The following is a 22,684-nucleotide window of genomic DNA, read 5'->3' on the forward strand; positions in this document are numbered from 1 at the left end:
ATAGTGAAGTTTCTCATTTATGTCAATCTCTTCAGCACTTTCTTCAATGCATTCACATCCTTCCTATAGGGTGGCGCCCACAACCGTAGACAATACCCCAGCTGAGGCCGAACCGGTGTCTTGTACAAGGTCAACCTCACCTCCCTGCCCTTGTACACTTCTGCCTCCATGTACTCTCTCTGCCTCCCCTTCGTCTCTTGCCTACACTTTCCCCTTGTGGAACTACAATGACCAGAATGCATCACGGCCAAAACAAAGTTCTATATCCTGCGGCCGATGACGGCAGAGGAGTGCCACCAGCCAATGGTGAGGCCGCGGCTGTGGCACCGTCTGCTGGACGAGGCGGAAGATGGCGGCTATGAGTGCGCTGGGGCTGGCACGAGCGGCGCTTCACCGCAACGGCGCGAGGCTGGTGCGAGCGGCAGTGACGACAACGGCCCAACGGTCGGTGGCGCATTTCACCTTCGTGCCGGAGCCCGAGCCCGCTCAGTATGGTGAGAGCGGAGCTGAGGGGGAGAGAGAGAGGGGAGGGGGTCTGTCCTACTAGCCGGGGTTGAGAGGAGGACACCGCTCCGACTCACCTCACTGCATCGAATCAATGACAATGATGATAGGGCAGGGGTCCCCTTTAGCAACACACGGGAGACAGTGACATGCAGGAAAGGAGTTTTTGACAGTGCACGACGCGCAATGCCCACTGCATCCCGGTGAAAGTTCGGCTCTACTCGAGACTCTGTTGGCTCTTTCTGTGGAAGCTGAACGTTTCCTTCTTTGCAGCTTTTAACCCACCCCTGCTTCATTGACAGTATGGTCCCACAATATTTATGAAAGGAGAGAGCTGCTGCCAAGCTGATCGGGCGCAAATTCGGCAGCACGCCTCTCTTTTTCATCAAGTTCGGTACTTCCAAAACAACTGTTAGTATGACCCTCCCCAGCAGCAGTGTAACCCTGTGGTAGTTACTTATTGTGTGTATGATGATTGTACTGTGATAGAAGCCTTCACTCTCAGAAGGTGCCGCACAATCAATGCAAACATTATTTACGTAAATATTGCAATGTAAGGGAACGCAACAACACTCTCTCGTAGTAAAGTGCTGGAAACTGCAATGAACCAATCTCTGATTTTGCTAGTTTTGAGCTCCCCTTTAACTTCTGTGCAACCTCTGTGTACCCACCTGAGATAGAAGATCAGACCTTAGTTTAATATCTCATTTTAAAATAAAAATAATCTCTGACGGCGCAGCATTCCTGAGGTTGGTGAAGTTCCAGTGCAGTCCAGATTTTATAATCTTTGCTTCATAGGTGAGATTCCAATATCTGATGTTTAGTTAAACATATTGTGGTTTCAGCACTGGCAAGTATACTGTGCACAAACGTTATGTCCCAGTTACAAGAGAATTGTAGGGCACAGGATGTACATCTTGAATGTACTTTCTGTGATCTCAGGAAGACATTTAATGCCATCAACAGGACAGGACTCTATGTGATTTTGGCTAACCATGGAACCTCTGTCTTAACTGTGTGTTCTATGCAATGTACATTGTACTGTATATTTTGTCTTCACTTCTAACAACTTGAGTGAAGAATGGAGTGAAACCGGGCCGCTTCTAGCACCACACTATTTGATCTCTTCTCTGTGCTCCTAATCTTTGCTTTCCCTGTGGTTATGGAGGGAGTCCACTTGCATCAACTCAGTAAGCTCTACAATCTATCGAGACTTAAAGTGAAGACTAAGTACATTGTGGCCTGATCAAGAGAACTCCTCTACACTGTTACTGTGCTAGACTCTCAAATGGAAACAGAGCGACCAGGACTGATGGACGGTCTGTCATGTGTCTGGATTTGTTCTTGATTATAAGCATCATAAAAACTGATCATGGAATGAGGTCTTGAACCTCCACCCTGGTCTCACTAAATAACACCCTGCTGGAAGTGGTCAGCAAATTCAGCCATCTCAGGCCCATGGTGACAGACAATCCGTCCCTTGATGCAAGACTTGATACACACTTGGCAATTATTGTTAGCTGACTTTTAAATAGCATACAGAGTAACATCTGGTGACGCTTAGGATAAAGTTGATGATTTGTTATCCTTGTGTTCTCAGCTCCTTGTTGTGTGGTTGTGAAACAGTGATGATGCAGCTGTTAAGAAAAGATGCTGAACAATGTAAAAGTTGCTGTCTGTGGCATATATCTTTGCAGGTCAAAATCATGGATGCGGCAGTCATTTTGAATTCAGGGCTCCCGAATTTGGGAGCACTTGTCAAATAAAGGTTGCTAGATTGGTCTTGGCACGTTTACAGACTGGAAGTGCCCGAAATAAGAGTGACGTACTTAGAGCATGGATCAGTACTTGGGGATACGATGTTGTGGCCATAATAGAGACGTGGGTTTCACAGGGGCAGGAATGGTTGCTTGATGTTCCAGGGTTTAGAACGTTTAAAAAGAACATGGAGTGTGGAAAAAGAGGAGGAGGTGTAGCATTGCTAATTAGAGAGTGCATAACAGCTACAGAAATAAAGGTTGTTGAGGAAGGTTTGCCTACTGAGTCAGTATGGGTGGAAGTTAGGAACAGTAAGCGAACAAACACTGCACTGGGAGTTTTCTACAGACCACCTAAAAGCAGTAGAGAGATTGAAGATCTCATAGGCGGGCAGATTCTAGAAAAATGCAAAAGTAGCAGGGTTGTTGTTATGGGTGATTTCAACTTTCCCAATCTCGACTGGAACCTCCTGAGTGCCGATGGTTTGGCTGGAGCCGTTTTTGTTAGGTTGTTCAGGAGGGTTTCCTTACTCAGTATGTAGGCAGACCGACTAAGAGAGAGGCCATTTTGAATTTGGTGCTCAGCAACAAGCCAGGACAGGTGTCACATCTCATGGTGGGAGAGCACTTTGGTGAAAGTGATCACAAGTGCCTCACATTTAGCATAGTCTTGGAGAGTGAAAGGAGCAGTTACTGAGAGAAGGTATTTAATTGGGGAAAAGGAAATTATGATGCTACCAGACAGGAGTTGGGAAGTACAGACTGGGAGCAATTGTTCTACAGAAAGGGCACAGCAGACATGGAGAGACTATTTAAGGAGCAGTTGTTGCGAGTGATGCACAAATTTGTTCCTCTGAGACAGGTAAGAAGGGTTAAGATTAAGGAACCTTGGGTGACGGGAACAGAGGAACTTCTCGTCAAAAGGAAGAAGGCAGTTTACGTAAGGTAGAGGAAGCAAGGATCTAGCACAGTTTTAGAGGATTACAAGCTTGTGAGAAAGGAGCTCAGAAATGGACTGAGCAGAGCCAGTAGGGGAGACGAAAAAGGCTTGGCAAGAAGGATTAAGGAGAACCCAAAGACATATTCCTCACATATGAGTAAAAAGAGAATGATCAGGTAGGGCCTGATCAGGGATAGCGGAGGGAACTTGTGCGTGGAGTCTGAGCAGATCGGGGAAGCCCTAAATGCGTCAGTTTTCACAAAGGAAAGGGAACTTGTTGTAAATGAAAACTTAGAGGAGCTGGGATACAGTCTTGACCAGATCAAGATTGATGAAGTTGATGTGCTAGAAATTTTAGAAAACACTAAGATTGATAAGTCCCAAGGGCCAGACCAGATTTATCCTAGGCTGCTCTGGGAAGCGAGAAAGGAGGTTGCTAAGTCGCTGGTGAGGATATTTGCCTCCTCCCTCTCCACAGGAGTCGTACCGGAGGATTGGAAAGAGGCGAATGTTGTTCCTCTTTTCAAAAAGGGTAGAAGGGAAATCCCTGGCAATTACAGACCGGTCAGTCTTATGTCTGTGGTTAGCAAAGTTTTGGAAAGAATTTTGGAAAGATTTATGACTATTTGGCAAAGCATTGTGTGATTAAAGGCAGCCAGCATGGCTTTGTGAGGGGCTGGTCATGCCTCACAAATCTTATTGAGTTCTTTGAGGAGGTGTCAAGAGAGGTCAACGATGGTTGAGCATTGGATTTGGTGTATATGGACTTCAGCAAGGCATTTGATAGGGTTCCTCATGTTAGGCTCATTCATAAAGTCAGGAGGTATGGGATACAGGGAGATTTGGCTATCTGGATTCGAAATTGGCTGGCTGACAGAAGGCAGAGAGTGGTTGTAGATGGAAACTATTCTGCCTGGAGGACAGTGTTGAGTGGGGTCCCGCAGGGCTCAGTTCTTGTGCCTCTGCTCTTTGTAGATTTTATAAATTACTCGGATGAGGAGGTTGAGGGGTGATTTAGTAAATTTACAGATGTCACGAAGGTTGGAGGTGTCGTCGATAGTATAGAGGGCTACTGCAGGCTGCAGCGTGATAGAGGATGCAGAGCTGGGCTGAGAAATGGCAGATGGAGTTCAACCTGGATAAATGCGAAGTGATGCATTTTGGAAGGTCGAACTTGAATGCTGAATATAGGATTAAAGACAGGATTCTTGGCATTGTGGAGGAACAGAGGGATCTGGGTATGCAGTACATAGATCCCTTAAAGTTGCCATCCAAGTGGATAGGAATGTTAAGAAAGCATATGGTGTTTTGGCTTTCATTAACAGGGGAATCGAGTTTAAGAGCTGCGAGGTTTTGCTGCAGCTCTACAGGTCCCTGGTGAGACCACACTTGGAATATTGTGTCCAGTTCTGGTCGCCCTACTATAGGAAAGATACAGAGGCTTGGAGAGGGTGCAAAGAAGGTTTACCAGGATGCTGCCTAGACTGGAGGGCTTGCCTTATGAAGAAAGGTTGAATAAGCTCGGACTTTTCTCTCTGGAGAGAAGGAGGAAGAGAGGAAACCTGATCGAGGTGTACAAAATAATGAGAGGAATAGATAGAGTCAATAGCCAGAGACTTTCCCTCAGCGTAGGATTGACTGGTACGAGAAGTTATAGTTTGAAGATATTAGGAGGAATGTATAAGGAGACGTCAAAGGTAGATTCTTTACGCAGAGAATTGTGAATGCATGGACTACGTTGCCAGCTGTGGTGGTGGAAGCAGAGTCATTGGGGACATTTAAGCGATTGCTGGACATGCACATGGATAGCAGTGAGTTGAGGAGTGCGTAGGTTAAGTTACTATATTTTACATTAGGATTAAATCTTGGCACAACATTGTGGGCCAAAGGGCTTGTTCTGTGCTGTACTTTTCGATGTTCTATGTTCTAAGACAGTCATGCACCCAAGGTATTGTATGGTGAGGTAGCCAAAGCCAGATGACTGTTAGGATAGTCCAAAGCTCCACTTCAAGGATACTAGCCAGTGTGATGTGAACACCCTAAATATTGCCCCTGGGAGTCACTAGCTGACATCAGAGGAAAATTTATGTGCCACCACCAGGACCAGGTGTTACATGAGCTTGGTGTCAGCCACCAGTGCTGAAAACAATTAACAACCACACTTGATAGCTTCACGTGCAGCAATTGTGACAGAACCTGCTGCATAAGGACTGGCATCATTATCAATTAACAGGTACATATGAAGGCATCTCATTTGAAATAGATTGTTGCTTAGTTGGAAGGATGCTGCCACTACTGCTGACGAGGTCAAGGGTAATAGTTTAACTTCAGGAGTGTGTTTCCATGCTGTAATTAAAACCATTAGATGACATGGATTTGTTTTCAAATCAATGAGCTGTTGAAACTCCTCATATAAAGACAACCAGCACACGGGTTGTGAATGGATTCTGTTCCTGATTCCATTTGCAAGTTGATTTGTATACAAGCTGGCGCACAGTATAGGACAATAAAAAGCAGCTGCTCATAAGTATAGGAAATTTTTATATGTTGAATATTCAAAATTACCTCCCTGTATGGGATCACATTTATAAGTGAGTGTTTGTAAGTCGAGATCCCCTTAGTATGTCAAAGTTTTCAGTGTACTTTGTTCGCTCCAAACTCATCCATTTCAATGCTCACCTAACCAGTCTCCACTGCAAACGTTTCAGTTTGTTCAAATCATTGCCTGTATCATACCCTGCCCAAATTCAGCTCACTGATATCTCTGTCATGCCAATCTGCATTGGCTTCCAGTTTCTCAATGTATAAAATGTGAAAGTGTAATCCTTACGCTTAAATTCATTCATGATCTTGCTCCTCTTTTTTTTACCATTATCTACAGTCTTATAGTCTCCAGATTCCATATTGTTGCAACAATAATCTCTTGTGTATTCCACCTGTATCACAGGCAACGAATTCAAGTTCCATGCTCTGGAATTCCTTTCTATGTATGTTTTAGTTGATATTAACAATTATATTGTTTTTCTTGTATATTAATTATAATTATTGACCATTATGCAGAAGAGCATGTATTACACCTAACTAACTTTATTTTATTATTCAAAAAATTAAATGATAACTTGAAAGGTTTTTGATTCCCAACTAAATAACCAAGAAAAAATAGCAAACTAATAATACAGTTCTGGACTTAGATCCCAGATGTGAAGCATCAGCTCACTGATCTATTGTTCCATGAACAAGAAATGGGTGTGAAAATATAAGTGTACTTCTGAACAACATGGAGTAGTAGGCTGTTGATGACATGTTGCAGAATTTAAAATTGGTTTAAGAATAATGACTTTGAAACATATCCAAAAGCCTATACTTATTTTTTCCTCTTTTTATTATTTACTTCTCCTTTCCTCCTTCCAGAAACTTTAGTCCAGTGTGACCACTGACAGATATTTTAGAGTGGAGCTGCAAATGTGAATTTTGTGTCATGGAATAGTATGCAAATCCAGTAAGTATTTTAAAGATATCAGGGAGATCAGTGGTGCAATGATATTAGACAAGCAGGTAAATTGACCAGTAGATTAAATCTTTTCATGTTCCGAATACAGAAGGGAAGTAGAGGTTTTTTTTAGATTACTTACAGTGTGGAAACAGGCCCTTCGGCCCAACAAGTCCACACCGACCCGCCGAAGCGCAACCCACCCATACCCCTACATTTACCCCTTACCTAACACTACGGGCAATTTAGCATGGCCAGTTCACCTGACCCGCACATCTTTGGGTTGTGGGAGGAAACCGGAGCACCCGGAGGAAACCCATGCAGACACAGGGAGAATGTGCAAACTCCACACAGACAGTCGCCTGAGGCGGGAATTGAACCCAGGTCTCTGGTGCTGTGAAGCAGCAGTGCTAACCACTGTGCCACCGTGCCACAGGTGATGTGGTGCAATGAGAACAACCTCTCTCAACATCGACAAAACTGAAGAACTGATCATCGACTTCAGAAACAAAGGATGAGAACATGCCCCCATCTATATCAAAGGAACTGAAGTTGAGAGGGTGGAGAGCGTCAAGTTTCTCAGATTGACGATACCTACAACCTATCTTGGACTTACCATGTAGATACAACGGTCAAGAAGGCACAACAACATCTCTTCTTCCTTAGGCAGCTCAGGAAATTTGACATGTCCATAAGGACCCTCACCCAATTTCTACATATGCACAATTAAAAACATACTATCTGGGTGCATAATGGGCTGATATGGTAACTGCTCTGCCCAGGACTGTAAGAAACTACAGAAGGTAGTGTGCAGAGCCGAAACTATCATGGAAACTAACCTTTCATCCATGGACTCCATTTACATGACTCATGACTGTGGAAAGGCTGGGCCAACATCATCAAAGACCCATCACACCCCGGTATTGATCTCCTACAACTGCTTCTGTCAAACAGAAGATACAGAAGGCTGAACTGGCACCAGCAGGTTCAGGAACAGCTTCTTCCTGGTCATTATTATTCTGATGAATGAACTTTCTAGCTTCAAATATTGTTGATTTTGCTAATGTCAATCTTGCCCAGCGCACTCTCTGTGCAATGTAATCTGTATGCCTCTGTCCAAGTCTTTTTGATCTGAACATCCTTGCCTACTGTGATCTGCCTGTACTGCTCATAAACAAAACCTTTTCACTGTACAATAAATCAATTAATCAATTAATTTGCTGTAATGAACATGCTGTTTCTTGTCCACCAAAATTTGATTCGTTACTATTTGTGTTTGCCAGTTTTCATACTTTATTACAGATGCCTCTCCATATTTCGAAAGAAGTAGTTGACAATCTTTGCATAAAGTAGTCCTTGCATAAATGAAAGTGACAAGTTGATATTTTTTCAAGAACTTTTATTGACAAATCAAAAACTTTCGCATCAGCTTACTGATCTATTGATCCATGATCAAGAAATGGGTGTGAAAGTATAAGTGCATTTCTAAAATGATATGCTGGAAATATAAAATGACAATATTTAATATTTTCTTCTGCCTTAGGATAATAAAAGTTTGTTCATAAATTTAAGTTTTTAAACAATGTAATCTAAAGTCATTATTCAATGTTGAAGTTTTTAATGAAACCAAATTGTATTTTTTTTGTAGGTCCAACTCAGAAGATGAACCTTTTTCAATCCATTACAAGTGCCTTGGACAACATTTTGGCAAAAGATCCAACTGCAAGTATGTAACTTCTCTTTTGTTGTCTTTATTAGGTTGTGGGGTGTGACCGGTTCAGAGATGGAAATGAAATCAGGAAATGTTCTTCATTAGATCATTTATATCTATCCCCTGCTTTTTAGAATGGTTTTTGGTGGATCATTCATGCATTAATGCAATCCAGCATTGGCTCTGAAGCAAATTGTGGGCTATTATAGGACATTATGTTTGTGTCTTCCTCTTCAAGCCCATGGAGATAGTGATATTTTAGATGGGTTAATTTGAGATGTAACCCATTTTATGAGAGGGGGAAGAAGTCCTGTATCTATTTATTTATTTAATTATTTATTTATGTATGATTAGATTAGATTCCGTACAGTGTGGAAACAGGCCCTTCGGCCCAACAAATCCACACCGACCCTCCAAAGACCCACCGACCCTACAAAAAGTTTGTACACATATTTAGAACTGCCAAGCTGACATGGAACATAGGCATGAGTATAGAGGCAGAGATTTGCATTCATCTTGTGAGGATCATTGATTGGATACAGGAACTCAGGATGACATGGTGAATATGAACAGTTATGCAGATAGATACAGGGCATTAGGTGGTGAGAAGTGTATGGGGAAAACAGATTGTATTAGTGTGGTATTATGAGTAAGAGATGGCATTTGGGTAGGTAGTGATTAACTAGGTGGCATGGATTAGCATGAATGTGTGAGGGAGAGAGAGGCATATGAGGAGTGGCTGGAAGGCTATATTTGGTTTCACTTGTTTTTTTAAATTAATTTTCCACAGGAGCATTGGTGCATGGAGGCAGGCTTTGCATCCAGCACGTGTTTGCAGTTTGCAGCCTCTGCTGTCATCTGAGATTATCAGGCTCACGTCTTGGGGAACACTACCAACCCACATGAAAATACAACTCTTTGGGTTGTTTTTCTTTAGTAGGGTTTGTGGAAGTGGGAGGTGGCCATTTTCGTGGTGTTGGCTTATATTGCAGGCCAGCTATAAAAATAAATACAGTAGGAAGCTACAATTTTTAGATAAAGAAAATAGCCATGATACTTACAATGTATGTTTTCATTTATGCATTTTATCTGTGAATTTATTTGCTGGTTTTCTTCAAAGTAAGATCAAAAATATGATCTAGGCTAAAGATGAATTAATTTTGAAATTGGACATAGTTAATTGCATTTATGTGTCCTGTCTCTTACAATGAGTACCATTGATAACTAGCTATTGCATGCTTCTGGTGTTACAGGAAAAACTGGTTTGTCAAATTACAACTTCTTCCCTCTTCCATTACCAACTGTTGCCTTACAGAAACCTTTAGTTTGTTTCCTGTTCTTAGTGAAAATTGTGAAACACCCTCATCGTTGTCATTCTTGTACAGCTCTCACCTAAACAACAAGCTAAAAATAATATGACCAAGTTTGCTGTCAAAATTATAACAAGAATTTTGGACCTTGTTACTTGTGCACAAATGGTACAACAACTTGGGAAGAAGACTGATGTGTGGTTAACATGGATATCCAAAAACTGGTGTCTGAGAAGTGCCACTTCAACCCTGTGCCACAAGCTAGTGAGAATAGAAATAAAAGGATGGAGAATCGATCCTTGGATGGATGCATTGCACGGGTGAGGGAGGCATTTATGTTTTTGGGACATTTGGACCAGCTCTGAGGAAGAGGCACTGATTCCAAAAGGGCGTGGTACATCTCAACAAGGACTAATGCCCTTGCAGGAAATATAGTTGAGTAGGATTTAAACTAAATTTCTAGGGAGATGAGCACTAGTATATAGAAGTAGAAAAGTGGAATAAGACGTGAGAGTATTGCATAGTACTCCAGAAGGAAGTAGTATCAGGTAGGAACGTGCTCGAACGTGGAGATCACAAAAATGGTGAAGATGAGCTACTTAATGCTTAAGGATACCATGCGCTAAGAAAAGATGAAGAATAAATGAAACTGTGGTTACATAGTTATAATAATGTAGTGTCCATGAGAGGACAAGGACAGAGTTCAGTTGGTTAGCATTGAAAAGCCAAAAAGACATGATCGTGCAACTGGGGTATTCTGTAGTCTTCTAAATAGTGCATGTGCTACAGATGGAGCAGATCTACCTGAAATGTTTCTTGTTACCTAATTAAAACAAAAAAGTAGGACACCCCCATCAATCAGTTGAAAGGAGTAAAAGTTGATTATGTTTTGTGATGTGATTGGTTGCACATTTCTCTATTTTGTAGCAATGTATAAAAAAAAGTATTACTGGAAAACAAAATAATTACATTCTGAAATTCTATTTATTTAAAGCCATGCCCAGTAACCATTTCCTCCTAATTAGAATTGCAATTCCTTTGTACTCAAAAGGACTTTACAAATAAGAGGACAAAAGACTACCTCCCATGTTTCCTCTTCTGTACTTGGCATACCAAATCACTTTAAGGTCATATAAAAACACCTGCATACATGTCACACAGTGTGCACTTACAGATTATATTGATATATCATTTTGATTAGTATTTTGGTTCTGCCCACTACTTTTTATTTGACAGAGGAAGAACAGTTTCAATAAAAGTAACAAAGTTTGCAGAACCTGTTGTATTCGGCCAGTGGTGTTTTTCTTTTGCGCCTTCTGGAGTTTTGCTGTTAAGTCTATCTCACTTTATGCAGTAGTAGGAATTTGGCATTTTGTTAGAACAATGTAATGCTGATACTTGGCATATTTTATTTGGGTAATTCAGTTTTACATGTTCGGATCTGGATGCTGCTTGTGCTTCTGGAATAATTAAAAAGAAACTGATATTTTATCACGTCAATGAGAAACCTGTTCATCAAATAAAATATGGTAAAGGAAGCTGCACAACTTTGTTTTATTTTTGTGCAAAAAATTATTGAATGAACCTTTCACAGTTTTTGATCAGAATACCACAGTGGCACATTTTGTCAGCGCAACAACTCATGCATGCATCTCTTATGCTCAAATTTATGCTATAAACTAGCAGATCTCCGTTGTGTTGTATATGCTGAGTTGGGGAACATGTTATTTTATAAAAGGTTGCTGGGGGGTGGGGTCACTGATTTATAGTGAATAAAAAAGTTAAATGTTTCATCACTTTGTATTTTGAGATTTTTCTGTTTTAATTGGATTTGTCATTAAATTTGGCAAAATATATTTTGTGAAATCATTTGAGGTATACATGCTTGTATGCAAAAGCTGATAACCTTTAATTCATTTATCTTTTACTTTTTGTCCTATTAATTTTTCAAAATATTAGAATGCATATGTTCTGTGATACTTTTACTTAATATGTTGGGGATTTCCATATAATTTAGTATAATGGGTGCTATCTTGGATTTTGTTCACATTGTAGGAACAGCTTTAGGATTGCAACATAAATCTTGTGAAGTCTCAGCGCCATGACATTTGACAATACGAGGTCAGGGATAGATTATAAGATATTATTCACTGATAGATCCTTGTGGGCTTTCCATCGGGCAAAGGCAGATTCTAGTAGTACCATATATTGTACGTTTCTAATAGATCTCAGCAAACACTCAATTTATTTTTGTTGTTTCCTGAAAAATTACTGTTTTCTTAGATAATTAAATATTGGAGCTATATAAATAAATGCACAGGCCCTGTCTTTCAACCTGAGTAAGTGCATGGTGGCTATTTTAATAATGTTGTCAATTTGTAATCTGGACAAGTCAATCTACAATTTTAAAACCTCTTAAAATGATTTGTTGAAATGAATATTTCATGCAATATCCTTTAAATGGCCAGCCTTCTGCTTTGAATGAGGGGAGGAGTGCAATGGAAATCCACTGTCAGTACCCCATGAGATGTATTAAAATCTAACTGTTATCTTAATCAACAAACTTGTTTATTTGTTTCTCCTTTTTACTGCAAAAGAGACTTTCACCAGGTTTCTTCAATAAGTTCAAAAAGAACTCATTTATTATAAATAAACTTATTCTTCATACAAGCGGCAAAACTGGTTATCAACTAAGCTACACTAAGTCCCCTTAGTTCCCATCACACACATTCATGAAGAAACAAGACAACATGGCTCTGTGAAGCTATTATGAATTTAGAAAAAATAAGCAAAGAAAGGAACAACATGCTGACAGTAATAGAACAATGGAAGATCTTCAGTGAAATTTCAAATTCAAATGGGAAACAGGAGTTATGATGTTTAAAACTTTATCTGGGATTCAAACTATTTCACAGAGAGAGAGCTTTTGATCATTTCATCTTGTGTCATAGAGTCATTGTCATAGAGATGTACAGCATAGAAACAGACGTTCGGAGAGACTGGTTTTCTGTTGCAATATTCTTCAACAACTCACATCTCATCTGTGAAAACAAGCAACAACTTAAGCCCAGAAACTTCTGCTGGGCATTGAACAGGACAGATCCCAGTGTTTTTTCCAAGTCTGTTGTCCAGTAATTAAGGATCGTGAAATTCACCCATGTCTCCTAAAAGCCTTAATTGGACTTTGTCCACAATTATTTGCTTTTCCAGTCAATAACAGATAATCCACAGTTCCACATTCCAGTTTCTCAATGGAATGCATGTACATTTTTAGACAAGCACTTCCTGTGATTGGAAATGCTCCTAGATTCCTAACAAAATGTTATTTAAAGTCCATTCAAAATAGCTGATGTTTTACATAGGAACAGAAATCAGTCCAATGGGCTTGACCTCCTATTCAATATGATCATGGCTGATCAAACATTTCAATATCATTTATGTACACCATCTGTAATACACTATAAGTAATTGGTAAGCAGAAATCTAACAATCACTGCCTTAAATATATTCAAAGACTGAACTTCCATAGCCCTCTGTAGTAGAGAATACCAAAGTAACTAAAATGCTTGTCTCAAACCTAAATGATGTCCTCCTTTTTTTTAAAGATTGTGCTGCTTGGTTCAAGGCTGTCCAACTAGGAGAAACAGCTTTCCCGCATCTACCCTGTATATTCCTATAAGCATTTTGTAAACTTCGATGAGATCACCCCTCATTCTCTGAAAGGCTACAGAATACAGGTCCAGTTTGCCCAAGCTCTTCTTATGGGACAGTGCTGCCATCCTCTGAGCAAGTCTGGTGAGTCTTGATTGTACCATCTCTATGGCAATAATATTATTCCTAAGATAAGGAGACCAAAACTGCACAGAGTACTCTAAGTCTAACCAAGCCTTATCCAGCCTGTCCAATCTCTCCTTATTACTAAAACTCTCCATTGTAGGCACCATCCTGGTAAGTTTCCTGTACACCATCTCCAGTGCAATTTCAGCCTTATATAATGTAGATTTCAGAACTGCACACAATGCTGTCGCTGTGGTCTCACCAATATTTTGTACAGTTCAAAGTCTGTGAGAAGATCTGTAGCTTGGGTGCTCGTTCTTGTGGTTCTGTTCGCCGAGCTGGGAATTTATGTTGCAGACGTTTCGTCCCCTGTCTAGGTGACATCCTCAGTGCTTGGGAGCCTCCTGTGAAGCGCTTCTGTGATCTTTCCTCCAGCTTTTGCAGTGGTTTGAATCTGCCGCTTCCGGTTGTCAGTTCCAGTTGTCAATTCGACTGGGACAACGCTACTATTATAGGACAAGCCAACAAAGAGCAGCCAGGGAATTCCTAGAGGCATGGCACTCATCCACAGATTCAATCAATAAGCACATCGACCTGGACCCAATATACCGACCACTGCAGCGGACAGCTGGCGAACAGAACCACAACATTTTGAACAGTTCCAATGTAACCTCCTCCTTCCCCCCCAAACCCCCCCCCACCGCTCCCAACTTTTAGCCCAAGTGCTTTATCTGACTGCTCCTTGAAATCATACAGTTTTTTGTCCTTAGCTACTTTCTGTGATGGCAAATTCCACAGATTCACCACTCTTTGTCTGAAAAATTATTCTCCCCCTCCACCCTACCTGTCCAATCCTAAATGATTTTTCCCATATCCTTAGACTTTGACTCCTGGATTTTGCATTGGCAACATCTTTCCTGCATCTACCCTGTCTGGTTCTGTTAGAATTTTACATTTATATAAGATAACCACCTCCAGCTCCATTCTCTTGAACTATGATGAATATATTTTTAACCGATTCAACCTCTTCTCACATGCAAGTCCTGCTTACCTAGGAATAAGAGACAATCTAACCACTGGCCCTTGACATTCAGTGGTGTTACCATCACTGAATTCTTCCACTATCAACATCCTGGGAGTTACCATTGACCAGAAACCAAACTGAACTTATCATATAAACAGGTCAGAAGTGAGGAATATTGCGGTGAGTAACTTACCTCTTGACTCCCCAAAACCCATCCTTGATCTAGAAGACACAAGTGAGGAGTGTAGTAGAATAACCTGTACTCGCCTGGGTGAGTGCAGCTCCAAAAACACTCAAAAAAAAACTTGACATCATCTCGGACAAGGCCGACTTGATTACCACCTCATTCACAAACATCCACTCCCTCCACCAATGACATTTAGTAGCAGCAGTGTGTACTATCTTCAAGATACACTGAAAAATTTATCAAAGATCCTCAGACAACACCTTCAAAACCCACAACCACTTCCATCTAGAAAACCAAGGGTAGCAAATACATGAAGGCACCATGACGTGCAAGTTCCCCTCCAAGCCACTAACCATCCTGATTTGGAAATGTATCACTGTTCCTTCACTGTGACCATCAAAATCCTGGAATTCCATCTCTAATGGCACTGAGAGTCAACCCACAGCAGGTGGAGAGCAGCGGTTCAGGAAGGCAGGTCACCATCACCTCAAGGGCAAGGTAGGGAAGGGCAATTAATTGTTGGCCAACCAGTGTCTCCCACGTACCATGAATGAATGAAAACAAAATCAGTTTGGTGAACCTTCACTGCACTGTTTTTATAGCAAGAACATCCTTCCTCGGATAAGGAGACCAAAACTATACACAGTATTGGAGGTGTGGTCTCACAAAGGCCCTGTATAATTGCTGTAAGACATTCCTGCTCCTGTACTTGAATTCTTTCGCTATGAAGGCCACCATTCTATCTGCCGCTGTTAATGTTGCTGTACCTGCATGCTTCTCTTCACCAGCTGGTGTATGAAGATTCTGCAATCTCATTTCATGTTTCCATCTCTTCATTTATAGCCATTCAGTTAATCTGACTTCCTGTTTTTGCTGCCATAATGGATAAACTGATATTTATCCATATTATACTGCATCTACCATGCATTTGCCCACTTACTTGTCAAAATCACACTGAAACATCTCTGCAACTTCCTCACAATTTACCTTACATAGCTTTGTGTTGTCTGCAAATATGGAGATATTACATTTAATTTCCTCATCTAAACCAACATACACTATACATAGCTGGGATCCAAGAATTGATCCCTGATTTATCCCACTAGTCTTGCCTGCTGTTTGGAAAGCAAATTCATTTAGTCCTATCCTTTGTTTGCTGTCTGCCAGCTACTTTACTATCCATCTCAATACACTACCTCATCCCATGCACTTTAATTTTACACATTAATTTCTCATACGGGACTTTGTTGAAAACCTGAAGTCCAAATAAATTGCACCCACTGCTTCCCCCTCGCATCAACTCTACTAGAACTTCATTATTGCTGCAGATCCACCTCCTATTCCTTTTTGTCCGAACTTCCTACCCATTAAATAACATATTCAATTCTCAGTTCTGGTGGCCATGCAGCCATGTTTCTGAAATGGTAATTAGGTCATTTTAATTGGTCCCCAATTTATGAATGTCTTAACTTGCATGAAAGACTGATCCAGAAGTTAAGAGCCAATGGGATCCAAGGCAAGTTGGCAAACCTGATCCAAAATTGGCTTGCAGATAGGAAACGGAAGGCGCTGATGCTGGGTTGATTTTGTAATTGAAAGCCTGTGAACCACTGGGATCAGTACTGGGATCCTTGATGTTTATTACTGACATTAATACTTGGATGTGAATGCAGAAGATATGGTTAGTATGTTCGCAGATGACACAAAAATTAGTAGTGATGTGAATAGTGACAAAGATGGTTAAAGTCTGATATTGATCAGCTGGTAAATTGGGCAAAGCAATGGCAGATGGAATTTAATCCTAATAAGTGTGAGGTGATGCATTTTGGGAGATCAAATAAGGGAGGAGCAGAACCAATGCATGGTAGGTCCCTAAGGAGTACTGAGGAACAAGGGACCATTACAAGTCCAGAGATCCCTTAAGGTCGTAACACAGGTAATGGTGGTGAAGAAGACATATAGGATGCTTGCCTTCATTAGCCAGGGTGCAGAATACAAGAGCAATGAAATCCTGTTACAACTTTATAAAACCTTTGGTAAGGCCACAGATGGAATACAGGTAGTTCAGGTTGCCACACTATTGGAAGGATGCGATTGCACTGAAGTGAGAGTGTTTAGGAGATTCACCAGGCTGTTGCTGGAATGCAGAATCTCTGTTATGATGAGAGACTGGATAGACTGTCCATGGAGTTTTCCTTGGAGCAGAAAGGCTGAAGGTGGTGGTGAGAGGAGGGATATGATTGAGATTCACAAAATTAAAAGATAGTTTGAGTGAATCTCTTCCCCATGGCAGGTGTGTCTAAGACCAGAAGGCATAACTTGAAGGTGAGAGACAGGTGATTTAAGGCGATATGAGAGAATGTGTTTTCACTCAGAGAGTGGTAGATATATAAATGTACTGCCTGAGAGGGTGGTTGAGACAGATATCCTTGCAACATTTAAAAAACATCTGGATAAGTACTTAAAATGCCAGGGCATAATGGACTGTGAATCAAGTGCAGGTAAATGTAGTTTGGGGTATGCTGCCCGGTGGGCTGAAGGGCCTGTTTCTATGCTATGTTACTTTAATTTTTGAATGAAATCCCAAATTAGTATTAATTTTTATAGACTGAATATTTTCTTGTACATATGAATGGCTATTTTATATTGTATTGCATTGTGTTTTGACTTGCGTATAAATGGACTTATAAAATTACTCAAGACTATAGACAATTTGTAACTTGGGGAGTTTCTGTATCTCTGTTTTCACATTCAGTCATCTTTGTTGTGAATGCTATGTGCATTTGGGAAGAGCGACCTTAACTTTGTCTTCTTGACAGCATTCCACATTGGAAGCATACTTGATGTTCAGCTTTATTTCTCCATTCTTTTAGTCTCCGTACCATCTTTTCAGCTTAATGTGACCAAGTTTACCTCCTTCCAATTTGTGTTACCCCTCAGGTAGTTATCTCCCTGACAAGCAACTTTAAAGTGAACCCATTGATAGTAACAAATCTCTGTTCAAGGAAATCAGTCCCAGTCTCACTAAGGTGTAACCTTTTTGACTTGTACAGGATTCCACCTGCCCAAGAACCGGTTTCAAGTTCTCAGAAATCTGACTCTGTCTCCCTTATACCAGCCATCCTGTGCTAACCAATTCTCCAGCCATGTACTCTATCAACCATTCCTATGCTTTTTTTTGTCCTCACTAATAAGTGACACAAAGATTAAATGAGATCACTGCTTTTGAGGTCCTTTTTAATTTCCTTCCAAATTCCTTGAAATGTGTGTTTTGTACCTCATACCTGGGAAGTGTAACTGAAAAGAAGACTATTGTCTCACTCAGCATTTCACGTAATTCAGAGGCTGTATTAAAGGCAATTTACATGAAAGGAATCGTATGTAAACAATGGGACAGTCTGTTTCTTACTCACTCACTCTCAACTAGCTTTCACAAAATCTAAAGTTAAAAACCTTAATTAAAATGCGAATAAAATCCTACTTAAATGGTTCTGTTTGTAAAATTGTAAGCTGAAGTGAATGTGGGGTAATTTTCAACTTTGCCCCTGAGCTATTAAATTGTGGAACAATTCTTCTCTAAAACCTTTCCAATTTTTATTCCTGTAAAATCAAGTTGTGTTTGATTCCAGTAGGATACAAAATAGCATTTATATTTGAGTATTGAAAAGAAGCCTGTATTTTAAATATGCGGTTTCGAGATTGGCAGCTCTTCAGTTACAGATTCGAATTGTAAACATTGAAGTAGGTTTTCTGGCATTTAACAATTTTTAAAAAATTAGTGAAAGATACTCATTCTTAAATAATGCAATGAAAGAAAGAGTTGGCCGATTAGATCTCTTAAAATGCTCCATTATACTTCAAGGCTAATAAAAGTTTTTATAGTTGTAAACCACTCAGTCATGTTATGCTGTATTTCTGTTTTTTAAAAAATCCTATTTGATTCTAGTGAAGCTGGTCAACATTAAGTATGATGAATAACCTTCAAGCTCTCATTGTTAGACCTTATCTTGATCTACGCACTTTCTCTTCTGTTACCTTCTGCTACATGCCACCTTATGCCCTACTGTTTCCGTTAGTTCTCCTTCCTAATTTTTTATTGTGCATTATTTTCCTAAATTTATCTGTTTTACTTGTCTGAATTTCTTTTCTCCCAATACCTTCTTTTCACCCTTTTGCTCTGAGCAGTATCTTATCTTTGGTTTAGGCCTTCAAAAGATTTATCTGGCTTCTTCTCTTCTATGGACTGTTGAGACTGGGTTGTTCAGTATATTCAAGACTGAAATGGACAGATTTTTAACCAATAAGGGAATCAAGGCCGATGGCGAAGGAAAATGGAGTTGAGGATTTTCAGATAAGCCATGATCTCATTGAATGGGAGAGCAGACCTAAATAGACTGAATGGCTTACTTCTGCTAAACATTTTATATCTGCAGTGACAAACTATGTAAGCTACTGCTAACATTTTTACTTGTAGCATTGAATTTGAGGAGCTTTCCAAATCTCATCTACAAGGTTGGCCAGACTTGAGTGTGCCATCTTGATCCAAGATCATTATCGGCTTCACATTTTCCAAATCCTCACCATCAACTCTAACCTTTAAAAGACTGAGAGGGGATCTGATTGAGACATATAAGATTATTAAAGGATTGGACACTCTGGAGGCAGGAAACATGTTTTCGCTGATGGGTGAGTGCCGAACCAGAGGACACAGCTTAAAAATACAGGGTAGACCATTAAGGACAGAGATGAGGAGAAACTGCTTTGCCCAGAGAGTGGTGGCTGTGTGGAATGTGCTGCCCCAGAGGGCAGTAAAGGTCCAGTCTCTGGATTCATTTAAGAAACAGTTGGATAGAGCTCTCAAGGATAGTGGAATCAAGGGTTAGAACATAGAACATAGAACAATACGGCACAGATATTGTGCCGAATATTTGTCCTAGCTTAAGCACCTATCCATGTACCTATCCAATTGCCGCTTAAAGGTCACCAATGATTCTGACTCTGCCACTCCCACATTCCATGTCCCCACCACTCTCTGGGTAAAGAACCTACCCCTGACATCCCCCCTATACCTTCCACCCTTCACCTTAAATTTATGTTCCCTTGTAACACTCTGTTGTACCCAGGGAAAAAGTCTCTGACTGTCTACTCTATCTATTCCCCTCATCATCTTATAAACCTCTATCAAGTCACCCCATATCCTTTGCCGTTCCAATGAGAAAAGGCCTAGCAGTCTCAACTTATCCTCGTACGACCTATTCTTCATTCCAGGCAACATCCTGGTAAATCTCCTCTGCACCCTCTCCAAAGCTTCCACATCTTTCCTAAAATGAGGCGACCAGAACTGCACACAGCACTCCAAGTGTGGCCTTAGCAAGATCCAATACAGTTGGAACATCACTTCACTACTCTTGAATTCAATCTCTCTGCTAATGAATGCTAATACACCATAGGCCGCCTTACAAGCTCTATCCACCTGGGTGGCAACTTTCAAAGATCTATGAACATAGACCCCAAGGTCCCTCTGCTCCTCCACCTTACTAAGAACCCTACCGTTAACCCTGTATTCCATTCTTATTTGTCCTTCCAAAATGGACAACCTCACACTTGACAGGGTTGAACTCCATCTACCACTCCTCAGCCCAGCTTTGCATCATATCTAAGTCTCTTTGCAGCCGACAACAGCCCTCCTCACTATCCAAAACTCCACCAATCTTCGTATCATCTACAAATTTACTGACCCACCCTTCGACTCCCTCTTCCAAGTCACTAATAAAAATTACATCAGCAGAGAACCCAGAACTGATCCCTGCTGAACTCCACAGGCTGAATATTTACCATCTACCATCACTCTCTGACTTCGACCGGTTAGCCAGTTCTCTATCCAACTGGCCAAACTTCCCACTATCCCATGCCTCCTGACTGTCCGCATAAGCCTACCATGGGGAACCTTGTCAAATGCCTTACTAAAGTCCATGTACACTACATCCACTGCTCTACCCTCATCCACATGCTTGGTCACCTCCTCAAAGCATTCAATAAAGCTTGTAAGGCCAGACCTACCCCTCTCAAATCCATGCTGGCTGTCCCTAATCAAGCAGTGTCTTTTCAGATACTGATAAATCCTATCTCTCAGTACCCTTTCCATTACTTTGCCTACCACTGAAGTAAGACTAACTGGCCTGTAATTCCCGGGGTTATCCCTATTCCCTTTTTTGAACAGGGGCACAACATTTGCCACTCTTCAGTCCCCTGGCACCATCCCCATTGACAGTGAAGACGAAAAGATCATTGCCAATGGTTCTGCAATTTCCTCTCTTGCTTCCCACATAATCCTAGGATATATCCCGTCAGGCCCGGGGGACTTGTCTATCCTCAAGTTTTTCAAAATGCCCAACACATCTTCCTTCCTAACAAGTATCTCCTCTAGCTTACCAGTCCGTTTCATACTCTCCTCTTTAACAATACGGTCCCTCTCATTTGTAAATACTGAAGAAAAGTACTCATTCAAGACCTCTCCTATCTCTTCTGACTCAATACACAGTCTCCCACTACTGTCCTTGATCGGACCTACCCTCGTTCTCGTCATTCTCATGTTTCTCACATACGCATAAAAGGCCTTGGGGTTATCCTTAATCTTACCCGCCAAAGATTTTTCATGCCCTCTCTTAGCTCTCCTAACCCCGTTATGGAGATAAGGCAGGAACAGGATACTGATTAAGGATGATCAGCCATGATCATATTGAATGGTGGTGCAGGCTTGAAGGGCAGAATGGCCTACTCCTGCACCTATTGTCTATTGTCTATTGTCTAACCTCTTCACAAGTCACTGACTCAGCCGAACTAGTCTATTTGCATTTTCAGAGTGTGTATCTTGTTAGCTATTTCTGACAAAATTTTAGTGATGATGGAAGTTGTTGCTAGTATTGGAAATCATTGAAAAATTAACAAGATTTTACAGTCATAAAGTAAGTCTACAATCATCGTTGTTACGTTACAAAAATGTAGCAGCCAATTAGCAAATAATATAGATTCTTCAAATATCAATGAAGACCAGATAATTTGTTTAGTGAAATTGATTTGAGAGAAAATTGTGCATTGTGTTGTGATCCCAAAATAAGGTCTTTATTCATAAGACCAAACATTTTTCAGAAGGGAAACATATATTAAGTTGTAAAACCCAAAACTGTAATCACCTTAGATAAATTAAATGACTCCTTGGAAGTAGTAGAGTCATAGCGTCATAGAGATGTACAGCATGAAAAGAGACCCTTCGGTCCAACCCGTCCATGCCAACCAGATATCCCAACCTGATCCAGTCCCATTTGCCAGCACCCGGCCCAAATCCCTCCAGACCCTTCCTATTCATGTACCCATCCAAATGCCTTTTAAATTTTGCAACTGTGACAGCCTCCACCACTTCCTCTGGCAGCTCATTCCATACACGTACCACCCTCTGTGTGAAAAAGTTACCTCTTAGGTCCTTTTTATAATTTTTTCCTTCTCGCCCTAAACCTAAGCCCTCTAGTTCTGGACTCCCTATTTATCCTATTTATGCCCCTCATAATTTTGTAAACTTCTATAAGGTCACCCCTCAGCCTCCGACGCTTCAGGGAAATCAGCCTCACCCCATAGCTCAAATCCTCCAGATCTGACAACATCCTTGTAAATCTTTTCTGAACCCTTTCAAATTTCATAACATCTTTGCAGTAGGAAGGAGACCAGAATTGCACGCAATATTCCAACAGTGGCCTAACCAATGTCTTGTATAGTCGCAACATGACCTCCCAACTCCTGTATACAATACTCTGACCAATAAAAGAAAGCATACAAAATGTCGCCTTCGCTATCCTATTTACCTGCAAATCCACTTTCAAGGAGCTATGGAATTGCACTCCAAGGTCTCTTTGTTCAGCAACACTCCCTAGGACTTTACCATTAAGTGTATAAGTCCTGCTAAGATTTGCTTTCCCAAAATGCAGCACCT

At 40.8% G+C, this 22,684-nt stretch overlaps 1 protein-coding gene across 1 annotated transcript in view; it reads left to right on the top strand.

Annotated features, from left to right (window-relative positions):
* Positions 1-284: 284 nt before the first annotated feature.
* bckdhb (branched chain keto acid dehydrogenase E1 subunit beta) overlaps positions 285-22,684 on the top strand; it is a 291,935-nt gene continuing 269,535 nt past the window's right edge. The window contains exons 1-2 of the mRNA XM_060849722.1: positions 285-494; positions 8,340-8,417. Coding sequence (XP_060705705.1) covers positions 350-494; positions 8,340-8,417 — 223 coding nt within the window. The 5' untranslated portion in view covers positions 285-349. The remainder of the gene's footprint in view (positions 495-8,339; positions 8,418-22,684) is intronic.

The sequence above is a fragment of the Hemiscyllium ocellatum genome, chromosome 3 (genome assembly GCF_020745735.1).
Source record: "Hemiscyllium ocellatum isolate sHemOce1 chromosome 3, sHemOce1.pat.X.cur, whole genome shotgun sequence".
In the NCBI taxonomy this organism is placed as follows: Eukaryota; Metazoa; Chordata; class Chondrichthyes; order Orectolobiformes; family Hemiscylliidae; genus Hemiscyllium; species Hemiscyllium ocellatum.